Source organism: Schistocerca nitens, chromosome 1, assembly GCF_023898315.1.
Source record: "Schistocerca nitens isolate TAMUIC-IGC-003100 chromosome 1, iqSchNite1.1, whole genome shotgun sequence".
Lineage (NCBI taxonomy): Eukaryota > Metazoa > Arthropoda > Insecta > Orthoptera > Acrididae > Schistocerca > Schistocerca nitens.
Genome location: NC_064614.1, coordinates 351,880,448 through 351,899,164, shown reverse-complemented (window position 1 = coordinate 351,899,164; position 18,717 = coordinate 351,880,448). Strand labels below are relative to the sequence as shown.

Sequence of the window (18,717 nt, the reverse complement as noted above, 5' to 3'; positions counted from 1 at the left end):
TGCAGGAATTTGACTTAGATGCTAAATACAACACGTGAGATGACACATTGTGTTTGGAAAATGTGAACTTTTACTTGGATGGCACAAGCACAGCAGGTTCGAGGAAACACAAGAAAATCTTGATAGCTGGAACAAATTCCAGGGTGAACCGAAGAAAACATTTGGCGACAGGAAGCAGCAAATCCAAAGCAAGACACTACAGGTTTGATACCATTGTTTCTGCTGCACTGTTGCGAGGCCGATGTGATAATGGACACAATATTCCCATTTCAACCAGTTGATACTCAGAATGAGTACATGAAATATCTCATCACCAGGACTGAAGAAGCAAGATAGCTGACTCACATATGACGAGGACACCGACACGAAGACCTAGAGGGATGTAACAGCAACACCAGCCTGTGACATACAGTCCAGGAAGACTCAGTGTGGATTTTTATGCCTGTTTGGAATGTAGGAATATTGAAAAACTACTGGCCATATTGTATCCTTTGTTTGCTCGTCAGACATCACAAATTAACTTGAAGATTATGGTCCTTCACCAAAAAGGCAAAAGCACAGAGACTATGCCCATTTCTTCTGTTGTTGTTGTTGTTGTTGTTGTTGTTGTGGTCTTCAGTCCTGAGACTGGTTTGATGCAGCTCTCCATGCTACTCTATCCTGTGTAAGCTTCTTCATCTCCCAGTACCTACTGCAACCTACATCCTTCTGAATCTGTTTAGTGTATTCATCTCTTGGACTCCCTCTACGATTTTTACCCTCCACGCTGCCCTCCAATGCTAAATTTGTGATCCCTTGATGCCTCAAAACATGTCCTACCAACCGATCCCTTCTTCTAGTCAAGTTGTGCCACAAACTTCTCTTCTCCCCAATCCTATTCAATACTTCCTCATTAGTTATATGATCTACCCATCTAATCTTCAGCATTCTTCTGTAGCACCACATTTCGAAAGCTTCTATTCTCTTCTTGTCCAAACTAGTTATCGTCCATGTTTCACTTCCATACATGGCTACACTCCATACAAATACTTTCAGAAACGACTTCCTGACACTCAAATCTATACTCGATGTTAACAAATTTCTCTTCTTCAGAAACGCTTTCCTTGCCATTGCCAGTCTACATTTTATGTCCTCTCTACTTCGACCATCATCAGTTATTTTGCTCCCCAAATAGCAAAACTCCTTTACTACTTTAAGTGTCTCATTTCCTAATCTAATTCCCTCAGCATCACCCGACTTAATTCAACTACATTCCATTATTCTCATTTTGCTTTTGTTGATGTTCATCTTACATCCTCCTTTCAAGACACTGCCCATTCCGTTCAACTGCTCTTCCAAGTCCTTTGCTGTCTCTGACAGAATTACAATGTCATCGACGAACCTCAACGTTTTTATTTCTTCTCCATGGACTTTAATACCTACTCCGAATTTTTCTTTTGTTTTCTTTACTGCTTGCTCAATACACAGATTTAATAACATCGGGGAGAGGCTACAACCCTGTCTCACTCCCTTCCCAACCATTGCTTCCCTTTCATGTCCCTCGACTCTTATAACTGCCATCTGGTTTCTGTACAAATTGTAAATAGCCTTTCGCTCCCTGTATTTTACCCCTGCCACCTTTAGAATTTGAAAGAGAGTATTCCAGTCAACATTGTCAAAAGCTTTCTCTAAATCTACAAATGCTAGAAACGTAGGTTTGCCTTTCCTTAATCTTTCTTCTAAGATAAGTCGTAAGGTCAGTATGGCCTCACGTGTTCCAACATTTCTACGGAATCCAAACTGATCATCCCCGAGGTCAGCTTCTACTAGTTTTTCCATTTGTCTGTAAATAATTCGCGTTACTATTTTGCATCCGTGACTTATTAAACTGATTGTTCGGTAATTTTCACATCTGTCAGCACCTGTTTTCTCTGGGATCGGAATTATTATATTCCTCTTGAAGTCTGAGGGTATTTCGCCTGTCTCATACATCTTGCTTACCAGATGGTAGAGTTTTGTCAGGACTGGCTCTTCCAAAGCCGTCAGTAGTTCTAATGGAATGTTGTCTACTCCCGGGGCCTTGTTTCGACTCAGGTCTTTCAGTGCTCTGTCAAACTCTTCACGCAGTATCATATCTCCCATTTCATCTTCAACTACATCCTCTTCCATTTCCATAATATTGTCCTCAAGTACATTGCCCTGTATAGGCCCTCTATATACTCCCTCCACCTTTCTGCTTTCCCTTCTTTGCTTAGAACTGGGTTTCCATCTGAGCTCTTGATATTCATACAAGTGGTTCTTCTGTATGAAGCCCTATTACAGTCTTGAGGCACAGATCAACGATGGGAGCTTCTCATTCATGAGTGATTTTGCTCAATGATAGTGGAGTTTTGACATGAGGGGCAACATCCAATGATCATGATAGCAAAAAGGATGTGATAACATGATCAGTATGTGATGGTTTGTCAGTGCTACCATACAGAGGATCAGTGACAAGACTTAGATCCAGGAAGCTGTAGCCAGCCGACGACAGCACATATTCTGAAACAGTTGGTAATAGAATGTGTATATTATGCAACAAATTTAATAATTCCATTTCAATTTAATAATTTTTCATAATGGTTTATGTTCATTGACATAAAAAAGATTTTTCATTCTCTACTGTACCTCTTTAGGGGGCTGACTTTTTTTTTAATTATCTAAAGTAGCCCATGTTTCTCCTCAGATTTCAAGCCATCTCTCTATTAAATTTTACCAAAATCAGTTCAGAGGTTTAATCTTGAAAACATAACAGACCCAGTTACCTTCAAACTTATTATATTGCATTATGGAAGTGTGGATTAAAAAAAATGTGTGTGAAATCTTATGGGACTTAGAAGTATGGATTAAAGATGTAGGGTATTATATAAGCATTGTATTCATTACCTTGAATAGTATTATGTAGGACATGGCAAGACAGCATCGCTTGTTGAAAAAAAAGTAATGTAAATCAACTTTTAGATATGCAACTACAATGGGACCGCCATACGTGCTCAATGGAACCGCCATAGGCGCTCATACAATTGTAATTACTATTATCTCTGTATCGTAGTACATACGAAAAAGATTTCTTTATCTTGGTGGCTCTGATGTCCTATCTGATGATCACATATAGATCACGGCCTGTACATAAGTATTCAATCATAAGTAGTGCCATGATAATTTTTTTAAAATATATGTGCAATTAGCTCGGTAGTGTGTGTGTTTTGTTAGTAGCAAAAGTACCTTCTCTGACCCATAATTATCATTTGCGTAATAATTAGATGTTGCCCTGGCCAATTTGTGTAAGTCCATTGTTGCAGCGATGCCATTGGTGTTAAAAATGGTAAAACTATTTTAATAATCATTTAATTGCAAAAAGTATTAAAGAAAATAATCTAAATATATGCAGAATGGCGTCTTGTACTATTTTTCATTTCTTTTTGTACGTCAGAGGTACAGTTTTATTAAAAACAATTATTTCAATCATATATGCTGTCATTGTACATAGGCAGCTATACTGGAGCAACCAGCCTCACAGAGAAAAATAAATAGTTAATTGAGTATTATATTTAATTTGCTTATTGTGTAACATTAAAGAAAGTTATCCATTGTGAGTAAGACGGACGTCTTCCTGTTGGAATACGTATGGTGTTTCTCGCGATAGCACCCTGAGAAAATTTAGCCGTGGCCTTTAACGAACATAAAAGAGATTTTTTAACAGAACATTTCATTCCAAATTTAACAAATATTTTATTTCATTCGCTTTTTCAAAAAGTTACACAATATCAACCAATAAAAGCTTTTTCATAAATGTGATCAAGTTGAAAAGTTTAACAGTAAGTACAGCAGCTTTATCAAAGCATAAATATTCTTTCCTTATTCATGTCATATTCTAGAAATCAATCAATATTGTACTACACACTGTTTTAAAGTAAGTCCTTCCTCAGCATTCAAACTATCTCCACACCTAATTTCATCAAAATCTGTTCAGCAGTTTTGTCGTGCAATGGTGACAGACAGAGTAATTTTCGCATTTATAATATTAGTATGGATTTAGTATTTATCATTTCTGGAACGTTCTTGAACTTTCTTATGGTTGTAACGTTTGTATGTACTGGAATATTTCATGTTAAGTCGGTGTTGGCACATGACAGCAAAGTATTTAGTGCCCGTACCAAAATGTTCCTCGCCCCATGAACCATGGACCTAGGCGTTGGTGGGGAGGCTTGCGTGCCTCAATGATACAGATAGCCATACCGTAGGTGCAACCACAATGGAGGGGTATCTGTTGAGAGGCTAGACAAACGTGTGGTTCCTTTTCAGTAGTTACAGGGGCAACAGTCTGGATCATTGACTGATCTGGCCTTGTAACATTAACCAAAACGGCCTTGCTGTTGTGGTACTGCGAACGGCTGAAAGCAAGGGGAAACTACAGCCGTGATTTTTCCCGTGGGCATGCAGCTTTACTGTATGGTTAAATGATGATGGCATCCTCTTGGGTAAAATATTCCGGAGGTAAAATAGGCCCCCATTCGGATCTCCGGGCGGGGGACTACTCAAGAGGACGTCGTTATCAGGAGAAAGAAAACTGGCGTTCTAGGGATCGGAGCGTGGAATGTGAGATCCCTTAATCGGGCAGGTAGGTTAGAAAATTTAAAAAGGGAAATGGATAGGTTAAAGTTAGATATAGTGGGAATTAGTGAAGTTCGGTGGCAGGAGGAACAAGACTTCTGGTCAGGTGAATACAGGGTTATAAATACAAAATCAAATAGGGGTAATGCAGGAGTAGGTTTAATAATGAATAAAAAAAAATAGGAGTGCGGGTAAGCTACTACAAACAGCATAGTGAACGTATTATAGTGGCCAAGATAGACATGGAGCCCATGCCTACTACAGTAGTACAAGTTTATATGCCAACTAGCTCTGCAGATGACGAAGAAATTGAAGAAATGTATGATGAGATAAAAGAAATTATTCAGGTAGTGAAGGGAGACGAAAATTTAATAGTCATGGGTGACTGGAATTCGACAGTAGGAAAAGGGAGAGAAGGAAACATAGTAGGTGAATATGGACTGGGGCTAAGAAATGAAAGAAGAAGCCGTCTGTTAGAATTTTGCACAGAGCATAACTTAATCATGGCTAACACTTGGTTCAAGAATCATAAAAGAAGGTTGTATACATGGAAGAATCCTGGAGATACTAAAAGGTATCAGATAGATTATATAATGGTAAGACAGAGATTTTGGAACCAGGTTTTAAATTGTAAGACATTTCCAGGGGCAGATGTGGACTCTGACCACAATCTATTGGTTATGAACTGTATATTAAAACTGAAGAAATTGCAAAAAGGTGGGAATTTAAGGAGATGGGACCTGGATAAACTGACTAAACCAAAAGTTGTACAGAGTTTCAGGGCGAGCATAAGGGAACAATCGACAGGAATGGGGGAAAGAAATACAGTAGAAGAAGAATGGGTAGCTCTGAGGGATGAAGTAGTGAAGGCAGCAGAGGTTCAAGTAGGTAAAAAGACGAGGGCTAGTAGAAATCCTTGGGTAACAGAAGAAATATTGAATTTAATTGATGAAAGGAGAAAATATAAAAATGCAGTAAATGAAGCAGGCCAAAAGGAATACAAACGTCTCAAAAATGAGATCGACAGGAAGTGCAAAATGGCTAAGCAGGGATGGCTAGAGGACAAATGTAAGGATGTAGGGGCTTATCTCACTAGGGGGAAGATAGATACTGCCTACAGGAAAATTAAAGAGACCTTTGGAGAGAAGAGAGCCACTTCCATGAATATCAAGAGCTCAGATGGAAACCCAGTTCTAAGCAAAGAGGGGAAAGCAGAAAGGTGGAAGGAGTATATCGAGGGTCTATACAGGGCAATGTACTTGAGGACAATATTATGGAAATGGAAGAGGATGTAGTTGAAGATGAAATGGGAGATACGATACTGCGTGAAGAGTTTGACAGAGCACTGAAAGACCTGAGTCAAAACTAGGCCCTGGGAGTAGACAACATTCCATTAGAACTACTGACGGCCTTGGGAGAGCCAGTCCTGATGAAACTCTACCATCTGGTGAGCAAGATGTATGAGACAGGCGAAATACCCTCAGACTTCAAGAATAATATAATAATTCCAATCCCAAAGAAAGCAGGTGTTGCCAGATGTGAAAATTACCGAACAATCAGTTTAATAAGTCACAGCTGCAAAATACTAACACGAATTATTTACAGACGAATGGAAAAACTGGTAGAAGACGACCTCGGGGAAAATCAGTTTGGAACACGTGAGGCAATACTGACCTTACGACTTATCTTAGAAGAAAGATTAAGGAAAGGCAAACCTACGTTTCTAGCATTTGTAGACTTAGAGAAAGCCTTTGACAATGTTGACTGGAATACTCTCTTTCAAATTCTAAAGGTGGCAGGGGTAAAATACAGGGAGTGAAAGGCTATTTACAATTTGTACAGAAGCCAGATGGCAGTTATAAGAGTCGAAGGGCATGAAAGGGAAGCAGTGGTTGGGAAGGGAGTGAGACAGGGTTGTAGCCTCTCCCCGATGTTATTCAATCTGTGTATTGAGCAAGCAGTGAAGGAAACAAAAGAAAAATTTGGAGTAGGTATTAAAATCCACGGAGAAGAAATAAAAACTTTGAGGTCCGCCGATGACATTGTAATTCTGTCAGAAACAGCAAAGGACTTGGAAGAGCAGTTGAACGGAATGGGCAGTGTCTTGAAAGGAGGATGTAAGATGAACATCAACAAAAGCAAAATGAGAATAATGGAATGTAGTTGAATTAAGTCGGGTGATGCTGAGGGAATTAGATTAGGAAATGAGACACTTAAAGTAGTAAAGGAGTTTTGCTATTTGGGGAGCAAAATAACTGATGATGGTCGAAGTAGAGAGGATATAAAATGTAGACTGGCAATGGCAAGGAAAGCGTTTCTGAAGAAGAGAAATTTGTTAACATCGAGTATTGATTTAAGTGTCAGGAAGTCGTTTCTGAAAGTATTTGTATGGAAGTGAAACATGGACAATAAATAGTTTGGACAAGAAGAGGATAGAAGCTTTCGAAATGTGGTGCTACAGAAGAATGTTGAAGATTAGGTGGGTAGATCATATAACTAATGAGGAAGTATTGAATAGGATTGGGGAGAAGAGAAGTTTGTGGCACAACTTGACTAGAAGAAGGGATCAGTTGGTAGGACATGTCCTGAGGCATCAAGGGATCACAAATTTAGCATTGGAGGGCAGCGTGGAGGGTAAAAATCGTAGAGGAAGACCAAGAGATGAATACACTAAGCAGATTCAGAAGGATGTAGGTTGCAGTAGGTACTGGGAGATGAAGGAGCTTGCACAGGATAGATTAGCATGGAGAGCTGCATCAAACCAGTCTCAGGACTGAAGACCACAACAACAACAACACCAAAATGTTATGAGACTAGTGCGGTTAAAGCATGTAAAATGATTAGAACTACAAGGAAAAACATAAATAATGCCCTAAGTAACACACACACACACACACACACCTGCATTCAGTGCTAAGTGTTTACTCCATTGACGACCCTGATTTCTGATTTGGACTTGATTGCAGTTACAACATGGAAATATTTTTCCATACCCGCAGAAGACAATCATCTCCCAAATGAAGCAGCATGGGCCTGACCTGTAATACATTCCAGCTGTCAACTGCATGCTAAAGCTGTGATCTTAGTGTTGACATCAAAAAGCTGACAATTTGACAGTCATGGAATGTCTTTGTACATTACTTTCTGATTCACATTTGTATTTGGTTTAATATGTTGTGCGACAGTTATCTTACCTGATTAAGAACATTTACCGTTATAGCTTCTTTAAAACAACTTAAAAGATATTCTCAGTTTGTAGTGATGTTTTCGGAAGTATAAATCAATAGATTATGGAGGACCAAGTTACAACTGTGTTTTTAAGAATGAAAATTCTAATGTTAAGAGATGGAATTAAACTCCTGGAAGGGCTGTTCAAAATAAAAGGTACAAAACGATGCTGTGGGTATGATTTGAAGTCTTTATCTGAAAGTGATCACCACATGCCTGAGCACAACTATCCCACTGTTTCATAATCTGAAGTATTCCCTGTTCCCAGAATTCCAGTGGCTGTGACAAGAGCCAGTCCTCCATCTTTGAGATGTTTTCTTAGTGGGCCAAACACATGGAAGTCACAGAGTGACATGTCTGGGCTGTAGGGCAGATGCTCAAGCTGCTCCCACCTGAACTTGGCCATTAAATTTGTGTGACGTCAGAGACATGTGGACACACATTATCATGAAGCAGAATCACTTACTCTATGAGCAGCCCAGACTGTTTGCTCTTGATGGACTTGCATAAGCCATGCAGTGTCTCACAGCACAAGTCATCGATAATGGTTTTTCTGTGCTTGAGGAATTTGTTGAATATCGAACCTCGGATGTCAGAAAAGACCATGAGCATCACCTTGCCTGCCAAGGGCACAAGTTTTTACTTTTTAGGGTGAGATGACCATACTACATACGTATCTCTAGATGTCTCACTACGTTATCCAAACACAGCACATGCAAATTTCAACCAGACAGCGTTTTTGTAATTTTTCATTTAAACACTTTTCACACAAAAAAACAAAAAGTTAACTGAGAGGAGACATCAGACAATAGAATAATTTCAACAGAAGTCCCCTATTCAAGAAGTAAAAATAGTTTAGGTCATTAAACATTAATTCTCTAGGTCAGGGGTTCCCAAATCTTTCCTCTGACTGAACACTGTGAGAATCTTGGTACTTCGATAAAACGCATTCATTCTTTTGAAGGTTAATAAAATTTTTAAAAATGAGGAAAACTTCTTTTATTCAGTGATTATTTCAATTCTGAATCATAATTAATAACATAGTAACCTAATAAAATTTAAAAAGTATTTAGCATCATGAAAATGTTGAAACAAAGAGAGTCATGTTATTAACAGTTTTTCATGGAGCAGTTATTCACTTCTTACTTAAGACAACTTGGGAAACCCTGCTCTGTGTGAAGCTTTCAGTTATATGTTTTCTTGTACAAATTCCTACCACATCGATTGAGTGTAATTGGCATATTCTTTAGACATTCATACTATTGCCCTCTCACAACTTAAACTTGGGTAAATAACAGTCATAACAATATATAATTATTCACTTGATTAGAAGGATAAAAATCTAAAGCCCCATAAACTTAACTGTTACACCATATAACCAATTGTGTGCACACAGACATACACACACATGCATGAATTTGTTATATAAAGTTACCTTCTGGAGTTTCCAATTGCCACGAGAGCAGAATTCTTGGAATACAGAGTAACATCAACAGCATCATATTGAGAAAAGAGAAGATAAACCTGAAACAAGGCACAAGTATCATACAGCTGCTACCACATGATAAGTGGTTGGAATGACAACAAACACAACAGATTCACACCCCCCAGCCCCTGCAGATGTTTAATTCTGTTTATTTAATTTATTATCTTCACTGCCAATTTTAGTTTCAATATTACAATCATCTTCACAACACAGACCAAATGAAATGTTTCAGTACTTTCTGCATTAAGGGCTTTAGGTTTTATTCATTCCAAAAGTTAACTTTTGACTTCGCACAATTTTAAACACGGTGAGACTACACACACTATTTCTATACTAAAACCATGCTTTCTGATTTATACTACTGTATAATGAACAGTGAAGTTATTAGGCATTGTTTTAAAAAAGAAGTTTCAACTCAGACGATGAAGGCTTGACTGATATCATTCCATGCAGCCACATAACATCTGATTTAATGTGGATGACATCATGGAGGCCACAAGTGCATTAGAGGAATGATGGTTAGCAATGTATTTCATGTTTTACAGTCTTATGAGACCAAGTGATAGGTGTGACTGAGGTGATTATATCAGCTCCAATAAATTGCACATACCCTAAAGAATAATCACTCCATGAAACACAATGTTAAGTATACTGTACAACATATAGAATATTGTTCTTTTCATTTATAATTATGCAGCTGTTCTACAAAGAAGTAATGGATGCATCACTTAACATGACTTAATTAAGCAATTTCACCAAATCACAATTGTCTCTTATCTTAAACAAAATCTAGTATTTTATTTCAGCAAGGCTATGCCTAGCTTGGTGAGAGAGCAGCTTTTGAAAGTTACAGGAAACTATGAGACAGAACGTAATGGCTAAACATAAGCAGTCCACCAATGTAATGGCACTCAGAAGTGACAAACAGTGCATGTGGCTTCTTGCTCCCCAAGTTCACTGAAATACCTGTTCTGTAAATAAAGTTATTTGTTTAAACTGCATACTTCATTAAATTGTGCTTCAAAATATTCACCCAAACTCTGACATCTGATAAATGTAGGGTTCCATGATTACCGTAGGGAAGCCACACCCGAGATCTGGAAAAACAGTAACAATGCTTGCAGCTGATGGCATCAACAAAAAGGATGAGTAGTGAAAGGCAGTAAAATATTTAAATGAGATGGACAGTGAAATAGCAACGAACAATGAATGGTAGCTGTGCTTTCAATACATCAAGACTGAACTTGTCTGATATATATAAGACTATATTTAGTAGCAAGAAGGAATTGTACACAACAACCATTTGAGAACAAATAGTAACAGGGAAGTATCCAGCTTGAATCAGACTGCATAATGAATATCAATCAGCATTGACCATCACATTGGAGCTGATGGAAATGGTAGACATACAGAGCAAACAAGAGATTTTACAAAACGCAAATATTGTGAAATGTGGACACGTAAAGGAACAGAGAACATACAGGTAGGAGGAGGTAACAATTACCAGAAGACCGCTAAATATGTATGCATCACAAAACCAAACATGTATGCATCACAAAACCGTATTTCGATGAAAAGAAACAAATATTCCAGTCGATGACCAGAAAGTACACCACACAAATATTTGTTCAGATGTAGACAAAATTTCAAACTTGCTTTAAATGTTCAGGATCATAAAACTAATGAGTAATAGTTGAGATAAGTCAACTCCTAAACACATCTGCGTGCAACAATTTGTGAGGAACTGAATGGAATCTTTGATCACACAGAATCAATTATTGGTAATGCAGGTGGCAAATATTGCTTCATTGATAGCATACTGGGAAAATGCAGTCAGTCTGTTCAGGAGATTGCTACTAAAATATTGCACCCAGTAGTTCTGACAGAAGATATTAAACATACAAAAAGAAGGGCAGCACAAATGATCATAACTTCATTTGACCCATGGGAGAGAATATCAGAAATGTTGAAAAACCTAAAATAGCAGATGCTTGGAGTTAAAGATACAAACTATCTCACAAAAGGCAAATTACAAAGTTTTAAGAGCCAAAGTTAAATGAGAAATCTAAGAACATGCTACAACTCCCAACAATCACTCCCGTAGTGACTAAAAACATAATAATATACTAATTACAGAACACAAATGGAATGTGATGAAATTTTAATATGTAGTGCAATGGGAAGTATCCTCCGCCATGCACCTAACAGTGGTTTGCAGAGTATTAATGTTGATCAGATGCCTCCCCAAGCCTGTGGAGCATAATGAGGAGGATATCTATCTCAAGGAACAAGGAGATTCATGGGATTTCAAAAATGCAGAAAGTTGCAACATCCACTGTAAATTTTAAGAGGTTGTGGTAGTTTTGGTCAAAGATCTAACAATGGATCAATTTCAAGATGTAGAACAAGAATATGAGGGAATACAAGAGAGCAATAAAAGGGGGAGGAAAAGGGAAAGAATAAGAACAAGAAGATAGGTACCATGGAACAGAAAGAAGCAATAGTAGAGGCATAATCCGTATTACTTCAGGCAGTGGGGAGGGGGGGGGGGGGGGCTGTTACCTTCGGTGTTACCTTCACAGTCTCAGATATTATTGAATTTAGGTTCAGGTGTAAGTAAGAAACACATATTTTTTTGTGTTCTCCATAAAAATTCCTGCCCCAAGATACAAGCCTCCAAAGATGACACAGTGAACACCATTTTGAAGATGTGAATTTCAGAATTTTTTTTAAAATGCTGTATCTCTGTAACGTTCTAGATATTTTGTTGGAGTTTTTTTATTTGAAAGATAATTTCTTTATGATTACAATGGTATCCTCCACTTGGGCATATCTGTCAAAGTTCTTTTACTGTCAAATTTTGAAATTTTTGTTTTTAATAATTTACAGATTTTTTTTTAAATGCCAATTCAGAAAAGTTCATTTTTTTCTGTTGATTAGTGGCATGTAGTACTATATTGTATGTAAAGGAGAGCTTCCACTTTTAAGTTGAACAGGTTTTATTTAATTTTTTTTTTTTTTTTAACTTTAAAGGGTAATGTATGTCTTCACTGAAGTTGTTTATTACTAATTTCTTAGTTACAATGTTTATTTCTATTGTCTTTGTTGCAGTTATTTCTTATCACTTCCTTTGTTGCAGACATTTCTTACACTTTGAGTAGTTTCTTCTCAGTTTATTTGTTGTGGTTGTTCATTGCATGTTTCTGTATTGTAGTTGTTCAGGGCTAATTTGTTTACTGAAGAGGCTTCTAAGAAATCTGAGACCATCCAGTGAGTTCTATGTTTTCATGAGAATTTTTCCGGTTGACACAGTTGCGGTGCAGTGTGTTTTGTGAAAAGGACTGTTTGAAGTGTGTTCTGACTGGGGCCACAGGAGAGTGAAGTGTGCTGACTATTTGCATATCCATAAAGAGTGATATATAAAGCAAACAAAAAAACAGACTTTGTTCAAGTTGGGAATATGTGTTCTCATTTGAAGACTTTGTTTCAAAGTGTTTGTGTTCTAAATGTTTTGACAGAATAATAACAATGATTATATCTGAACAAGATGAAGCATCCCATGGTACGGATGACACAGATTTTGCATGAATAGAGTATGAATTTAATATCCTGAATCAATCAACTACAGAGGTAGGTGTAAGTCCTGTTAAGAAAGCGTTGTCAGTGAAGTCAAGTCATAAGCTCTAAGCATGAAGAAAGCGCAGAGAAATTACTAAAGCTATGGATGAAAATATACAGCAAAACTGATCACACTCTGCAAAGTAGAAATTCCATCTTCAGAAGAAAATGAACCAAAGCACTCTTGCACCTATTGCCAGGAATTTTTCACAAATATCAATTCAGCTGTTGAATAGTGTGCATACTACATTGCATTATTCCAGGGATATTTTCAAAGACAGCAGTTTTGAACCACGTTCCATCAGTATCAAAGTACATAGTAGACAAACCAAGAAATGTGAGGTCTGTAAAAGGAGTCTTTGAAAGACCAGATCCCTATTATAGTCTCACTGTAGAAGCAGCTCAATTTAAAATATTGTAGTCATTTTATATGGAAGATAAATGGGACTGTTCTCGCCAGAGTGCCAACAAATAACAGCTGAAAATCATAAAGTTGTGAAAGTAAAGAGGTACATGACTTACAGTATTGAAGAAACTTTTGCAATTTATAAGAGCAACTTTATAACTTCACATATTGGAAGATCAATATTTTATGCAGTGTGACCCAAGTGGGTAGTTCCACACCCACCTAGAGATCTCAGTTTGTGTGTGTACTGCACAAATGTTGAACTTTGGGTGGTAACTTTGAAGACCTTACTGGAGCATGTAACATTGACACCTTGGTTGTGTGTGTAGTCAGTAGTCTGTGATGTAAAGTGAGAGACTTGGGTTCTTTCAAGAATGTGGTGACTGCCTTGGAAAGGAAGGACTATCTTTACACACACTTGGCCTGGAAGGTGTAGCAGATAACTCTGCAGAAATTACATATGCGACATGGGAGGAAAATAAACTAATTAAGAAAACTGTTGCCTTTGGCAGTTTCACTGATGAACCTGGGAAATGCTCAGTGAAAGCAGTAACACACCTGCATCTGAAGAAATTGTGGCAACACATTGCAGAAATGAAAGGTTGTGTACAGGCTGAAGAACTAGGTTTGGTGCTTCACTGTGATTTTGCTGAGAACTGGTCCGTAATCCTCCCACAAGAAGTACCAAGGATATCATTTGAGTAACGGCCAGGTTTCAATTTTTACAGGAGTGACATATTTTCAAAACAAGACCACAAATATTGCAGTTATAAGTGATGACACAATACATGACTCAGCACATGCTTCGTTAGCAATGCACAAAATTCTTCAACAGCAAACAGGGGCAGAGAAGATCATCATTATTTCTGATGGTGCTCCTAGTCTCTCTGAATCGAGTAAGTTACTTGTGCCAACTGACTGGGTATACAGTGTTATTGGTCATGGAAAGAGGCCTTGTGACGGTGTAGTAGGCCTGCTGAAGCACCACGCTATAAAACATAATCTTTCCAGACCAAATACAACCGCGATTCAGAATTCTGAGGATTTTACAAGAGTCATGAAATCTTACACTTACACAGCTCTCATTCTTTTTTCAAAAGAGGAAATCAAACAATTCCAGCAAAAAAAAAGAAGAATGGTCCAAACAAACTACTACTGTTAAAGGAATTCACAAAACACATTTTTGGTCTCGAAGTGATGGGCGAACTCATACTGCAAGCACTTTAAAGAGCAAGAAAGAAGAAATTTCGTTGGTTCGGCCAACACCTCAGAAACAACAGGATAATATAAAGATTCACAACCTGAGAAGGGGGATGTTTGTGGTGACTCTGTATGACTGTGACTGGTGAATTGCAGACATTATAGACACCAGTTATGCATTAAATGAAATTGTAGTGAACTTTATGCTACTGTAGTTCCTCAAGAATTTCGGTGTAAATTCTAGAGACACTCAGCTTTCCACTGTATCAAACATCCGATATTTTAACTATGAGGGTGAGACAGTGGAGATGTGTCTACCTCGCCACCTGTTTCTGTGTGTGCAGGATGGACGTGTATCGGGAGAATACGGCAATAGTGATGGTAGATCGGTGCGGGCAAGTTGCCTTGCTCGTCATAGAAATTACACACACAGCACTAGGAACAAGCGCACCTTACTCTGTGACGGTGCTACGTCAATCATTATTGTGAACAGGTGAATTGAGAAAAAGAAAAGACACTTACTTTTACTTACTTACTGACTCTCTAGAGTTGGGGGTGGTGGACTTGCGCGAACCTTGAGAGGTTTTTGGAAGCGTATTTATTGTAAAAGTATGTAATAGTTTCTGATGGACTGAGAGTCATTGGGCTTACGAAATGTGATTCATTTATGTGAAAACTGTTATGTGGTGTTCTGTTTGTGGAAGTGAAATATAGCAGGATTGATTTAAAAGTATCTTGAATGTACGCAATCATTTTAAGAGTAGAGAAAATTCCTCCAAACAGCATCACATCTTCGGAGAAGAAGCTGGGCAGATCGTCGCAGCAGACTATCCAGAAAATAAGATCGGCAAAGCACCTCCAAGTAAGACCAATGATGAAGGGGACATGTGAGTCGTGCACACCCGCACCACATTGCTTCCTCTAGTCGCTAGAAGCCGCCAGAACGTGGCAACTGACGTGATCAGGACTTGAAAAGGAGGAATTTTTTTAAGTAAATTGAGACAAGAAGATATTGAGAGTTGCCATAACAACCAGTGGTAACAAGACTGAGAAACTGTTTCGAGTAATTGCGTGGTATCCAATAAACCAAAGGAAGAAAGTTGCGAATGCAACACAATATAAGATGGGAAAAAGTAATAATGCCAAGAGAACGGAGAGAAGATCTCAACTTTTTGACTAAGGAGTTTTTGGTGTGAGGAGGAAGTATTTCTCACCCATGCACATCGTGCCTACGCGAGGCAGTAACCAACTGATGTCGACGCAGTAACTAGCCAATGATGTCGACGCAGTAACCAGCCACTAACGCTGGCGCAGTAACGTGCCACCATTGCTGACTGCAACGGCTGCTGTTCACCGTTGCTGACTTTGCGTCTGCTCTTCGACGCTGCAACCAACATTCAACGCTGCGGAACCTGCGCTATTCACCGGTCCCGATTCTACCCTTGCTCACCGATGCAGCCTAAATCTTTATGCTGGGTGAGCAAAAAACAATAATTTTTTGGTAAAGTTGAGGAGACGATTGCATGATAAACTGTTATTATGGTTACTGTATTCAGGGGTGAACTTTCTTTAGATGATCACTACGTCCAAGATCCATAAAATTATTGATCAACAAACTTCAGAGCCAGCCATGGCAATGACTGTAACAAAGTAAATGCCAGACTGGACTGAGGTAGCAAATCTAATTAAAGCACTAAGCCTTAAATTAGATAACCAGAGACAAGAACAGAGAGCAGATTCAGCTTCTTTAAGACAATAACTAAATGCTCAAAATGCATCGTTAAGACAGGAACTGAGTGTTTCCTTAAGAAAGGAACTGAATGATACTTTAAGTGAAAAGTTAGAAGCACAGAGTGTAACTTCAACTGCTCAAATTGCCTCTTTGATAAATGAAATAAGTACTAGTTTAAGTGAAAAGTTAGATGTGCAGGGTGAAGTTTTAGATTCTAAGTTTGATGAATTAAATGATAAAGTGGAGAATTTGCTATTAGATTTGAAGGGTGAATTACGTTAATTCCTTTACTGTCCAGATGAATCAAATGTTTACTGAATATAACCCAAGGCAGGATGTGCAACTTCAAGATTAAACTAAAAAAATTAGAATTTGACATTGAAGATAAATGTAATAATGTAGAAAAGGCACTTGTTGAAAAATTAAGATCATTTCAAAGTATATGCAATGTTACCTTCGATGTGGTAAATCAGAGGTTGCACACCCTGAAGGATAGTATTGAGAAACAAGATAAGCTAATTCCTTTTGTACAATCACAAACTGCAGGTATCAACACATGAGTTGATATCGTGGAAAGGGATTTTAAGGAGAAACTAGCAACATCAGACACCATAAATATAAGCGGTTTGGAGGAACAGGTAGAGGAGATGATAGACAGAAAAGTTGCTGTGAGGGTAACCTCCAACAACTTGTCTACAATTCCCTCTTATGTACTCAATGACACTAAGAAAAATGTCGATGAGTTACGGAAAGAATTCAGACTTGTCCAGGACAGATTAGAAAATATAATAACTTCACTTAATGCCATGCTTCCTAGTAAAATAGTAATTGTTTTGTTGTGGGGAAGACTTTCACACAAAATTTAATGAGAAATATTGGTCTGTAAGCATTTGAGTGAGGTTAATGTCAGATCCATGGGATCCGGGCGGAGTCACATCTGTTCCCCAGGGACGTTAACATTCTGTGTTAATGGGCGGAGTGACATCCGTCGGTTCCTGAGTTGTTTTCGGTGTTACTTTCATATTAGTTTTCCTACACCAAATTCCCTTCAAATCTTCAATTAGTCTGTAATCTACTCATAACCTCTTAAACTATCCTATCATGTTAGTATTTCAGATTGTGACTAATTTAAGAGAATCACGAATAAACAGTGACCTCTAAACATAAAATGGAACGAACAGAATAATAATTTACTGGAAAATTAGTATGATTGTACTAGGTAAGCAAAACGATATCGAGATGACATGGACCGAACACAGTATTTTATGTGGGTATAAAAGATAATATGAAATGACTAACTAGATGACTAGTTTATACAATAGTGTATGATTTTCTAATTTATTGAATATTTCATACCTTTTGATGAGATGTGATGTAGACGGGGAGGGTTTATATAGATTTTGAAAGGGGTGGGTAGTGTAGGGACAAACATGACTAACACACACACACACACACACACACACACACACACACACACACACACACACACACACTAACACACACACACCTTTCATACGACCCTCGCAGACAAGTGTAACTGATTCTTCACACACACACTAACACACACACACACACACACACACACACACACACACACACACACACTAACACACACACACCTTTCATACGACCCTCGCAGACAAGTGTAACTGATTCTTCACCATTTGCCGTTCCATAGGAGTTGCTAAGGTCTTTCTTCGGGGACTTCAAAGGTGAAGGTGAGAATGTCCATTCTGCAGGAGACGTTTAACATCATATCATCAAACCTCCTCCAGCTTCTCACTCAAGTACCAGCGAAGTAGGGACCCAGAGGAAGGAGGGTGGGAAGGGTTTTCCTGTCTTTGGGGCTATCTTCTTTTTCTCCTTCGATCTTAGCAACCATCTATATTTTTTCCTTTCTTACTTTTCATCTGAGTACCGGTCTATCTTTCCCTCTTTCCATATGCTTATACTTCTATCGCTAAAGTCCTTCTCATTCTCCGTGGTTTCCTATAACCTTCAACTTATTTCAAATAAGTAGGCTGAAGAATCTGGCTGCACGAACACACATCGACATACACACAAAATTACACTTTAACACAAACATGAAAATTATGGTCTAGAGTGTTGATTATCCGAACGTCGGTCAACCGAACGACCGCTTAACCCAACTGTGTACTCGCTCGCACCTGTTACTCTCCCATCCCACCGTCCATCATCCCCCTCACTCCCAAACCAAGTTTCCCACAGTAGTCACCGCACTGGGCCACCGCTGGCGGAACATTGCTTCTAATGGGGCCTTGACAGGGCGCTGCTTACCGGCCAAACCACCAGTCGCTGTGTTTCAACAATCAGCACGCTTCTGTCGGCTTGGCACTGGCAGCAGAAGTAGCGGCAGTATCACAGCTGTTCACAGCAACAGCTGCGCCAGCCTAG

At 38.5% G+C, this 18,717-nt stretch overlaps 1 protein-coding gene across 1 annotated transcript in view; it reads right to left on the bottom strand.

Moving 5' to 3' along the window:
* LOC126248766 (pre-piRNA 3'-exonuclease trimmer-like) overlaps positions 1–18,717 on the bottom strand; it is a 250,164-nt gene that overhangs the window by 72,043 nt on the left and 159,404 nt on the right. The window contains exon 10 of the mRNA XM_049950130.1: positions 9,296–9,384. Within this exon, the coding sequence (XP_049806087.1) occupies positions 9,296–9,384 (89 nt within the window). The remainder of the gene's footprint in view (positions 1–9,295; positions 9,385–18,717) is intronic.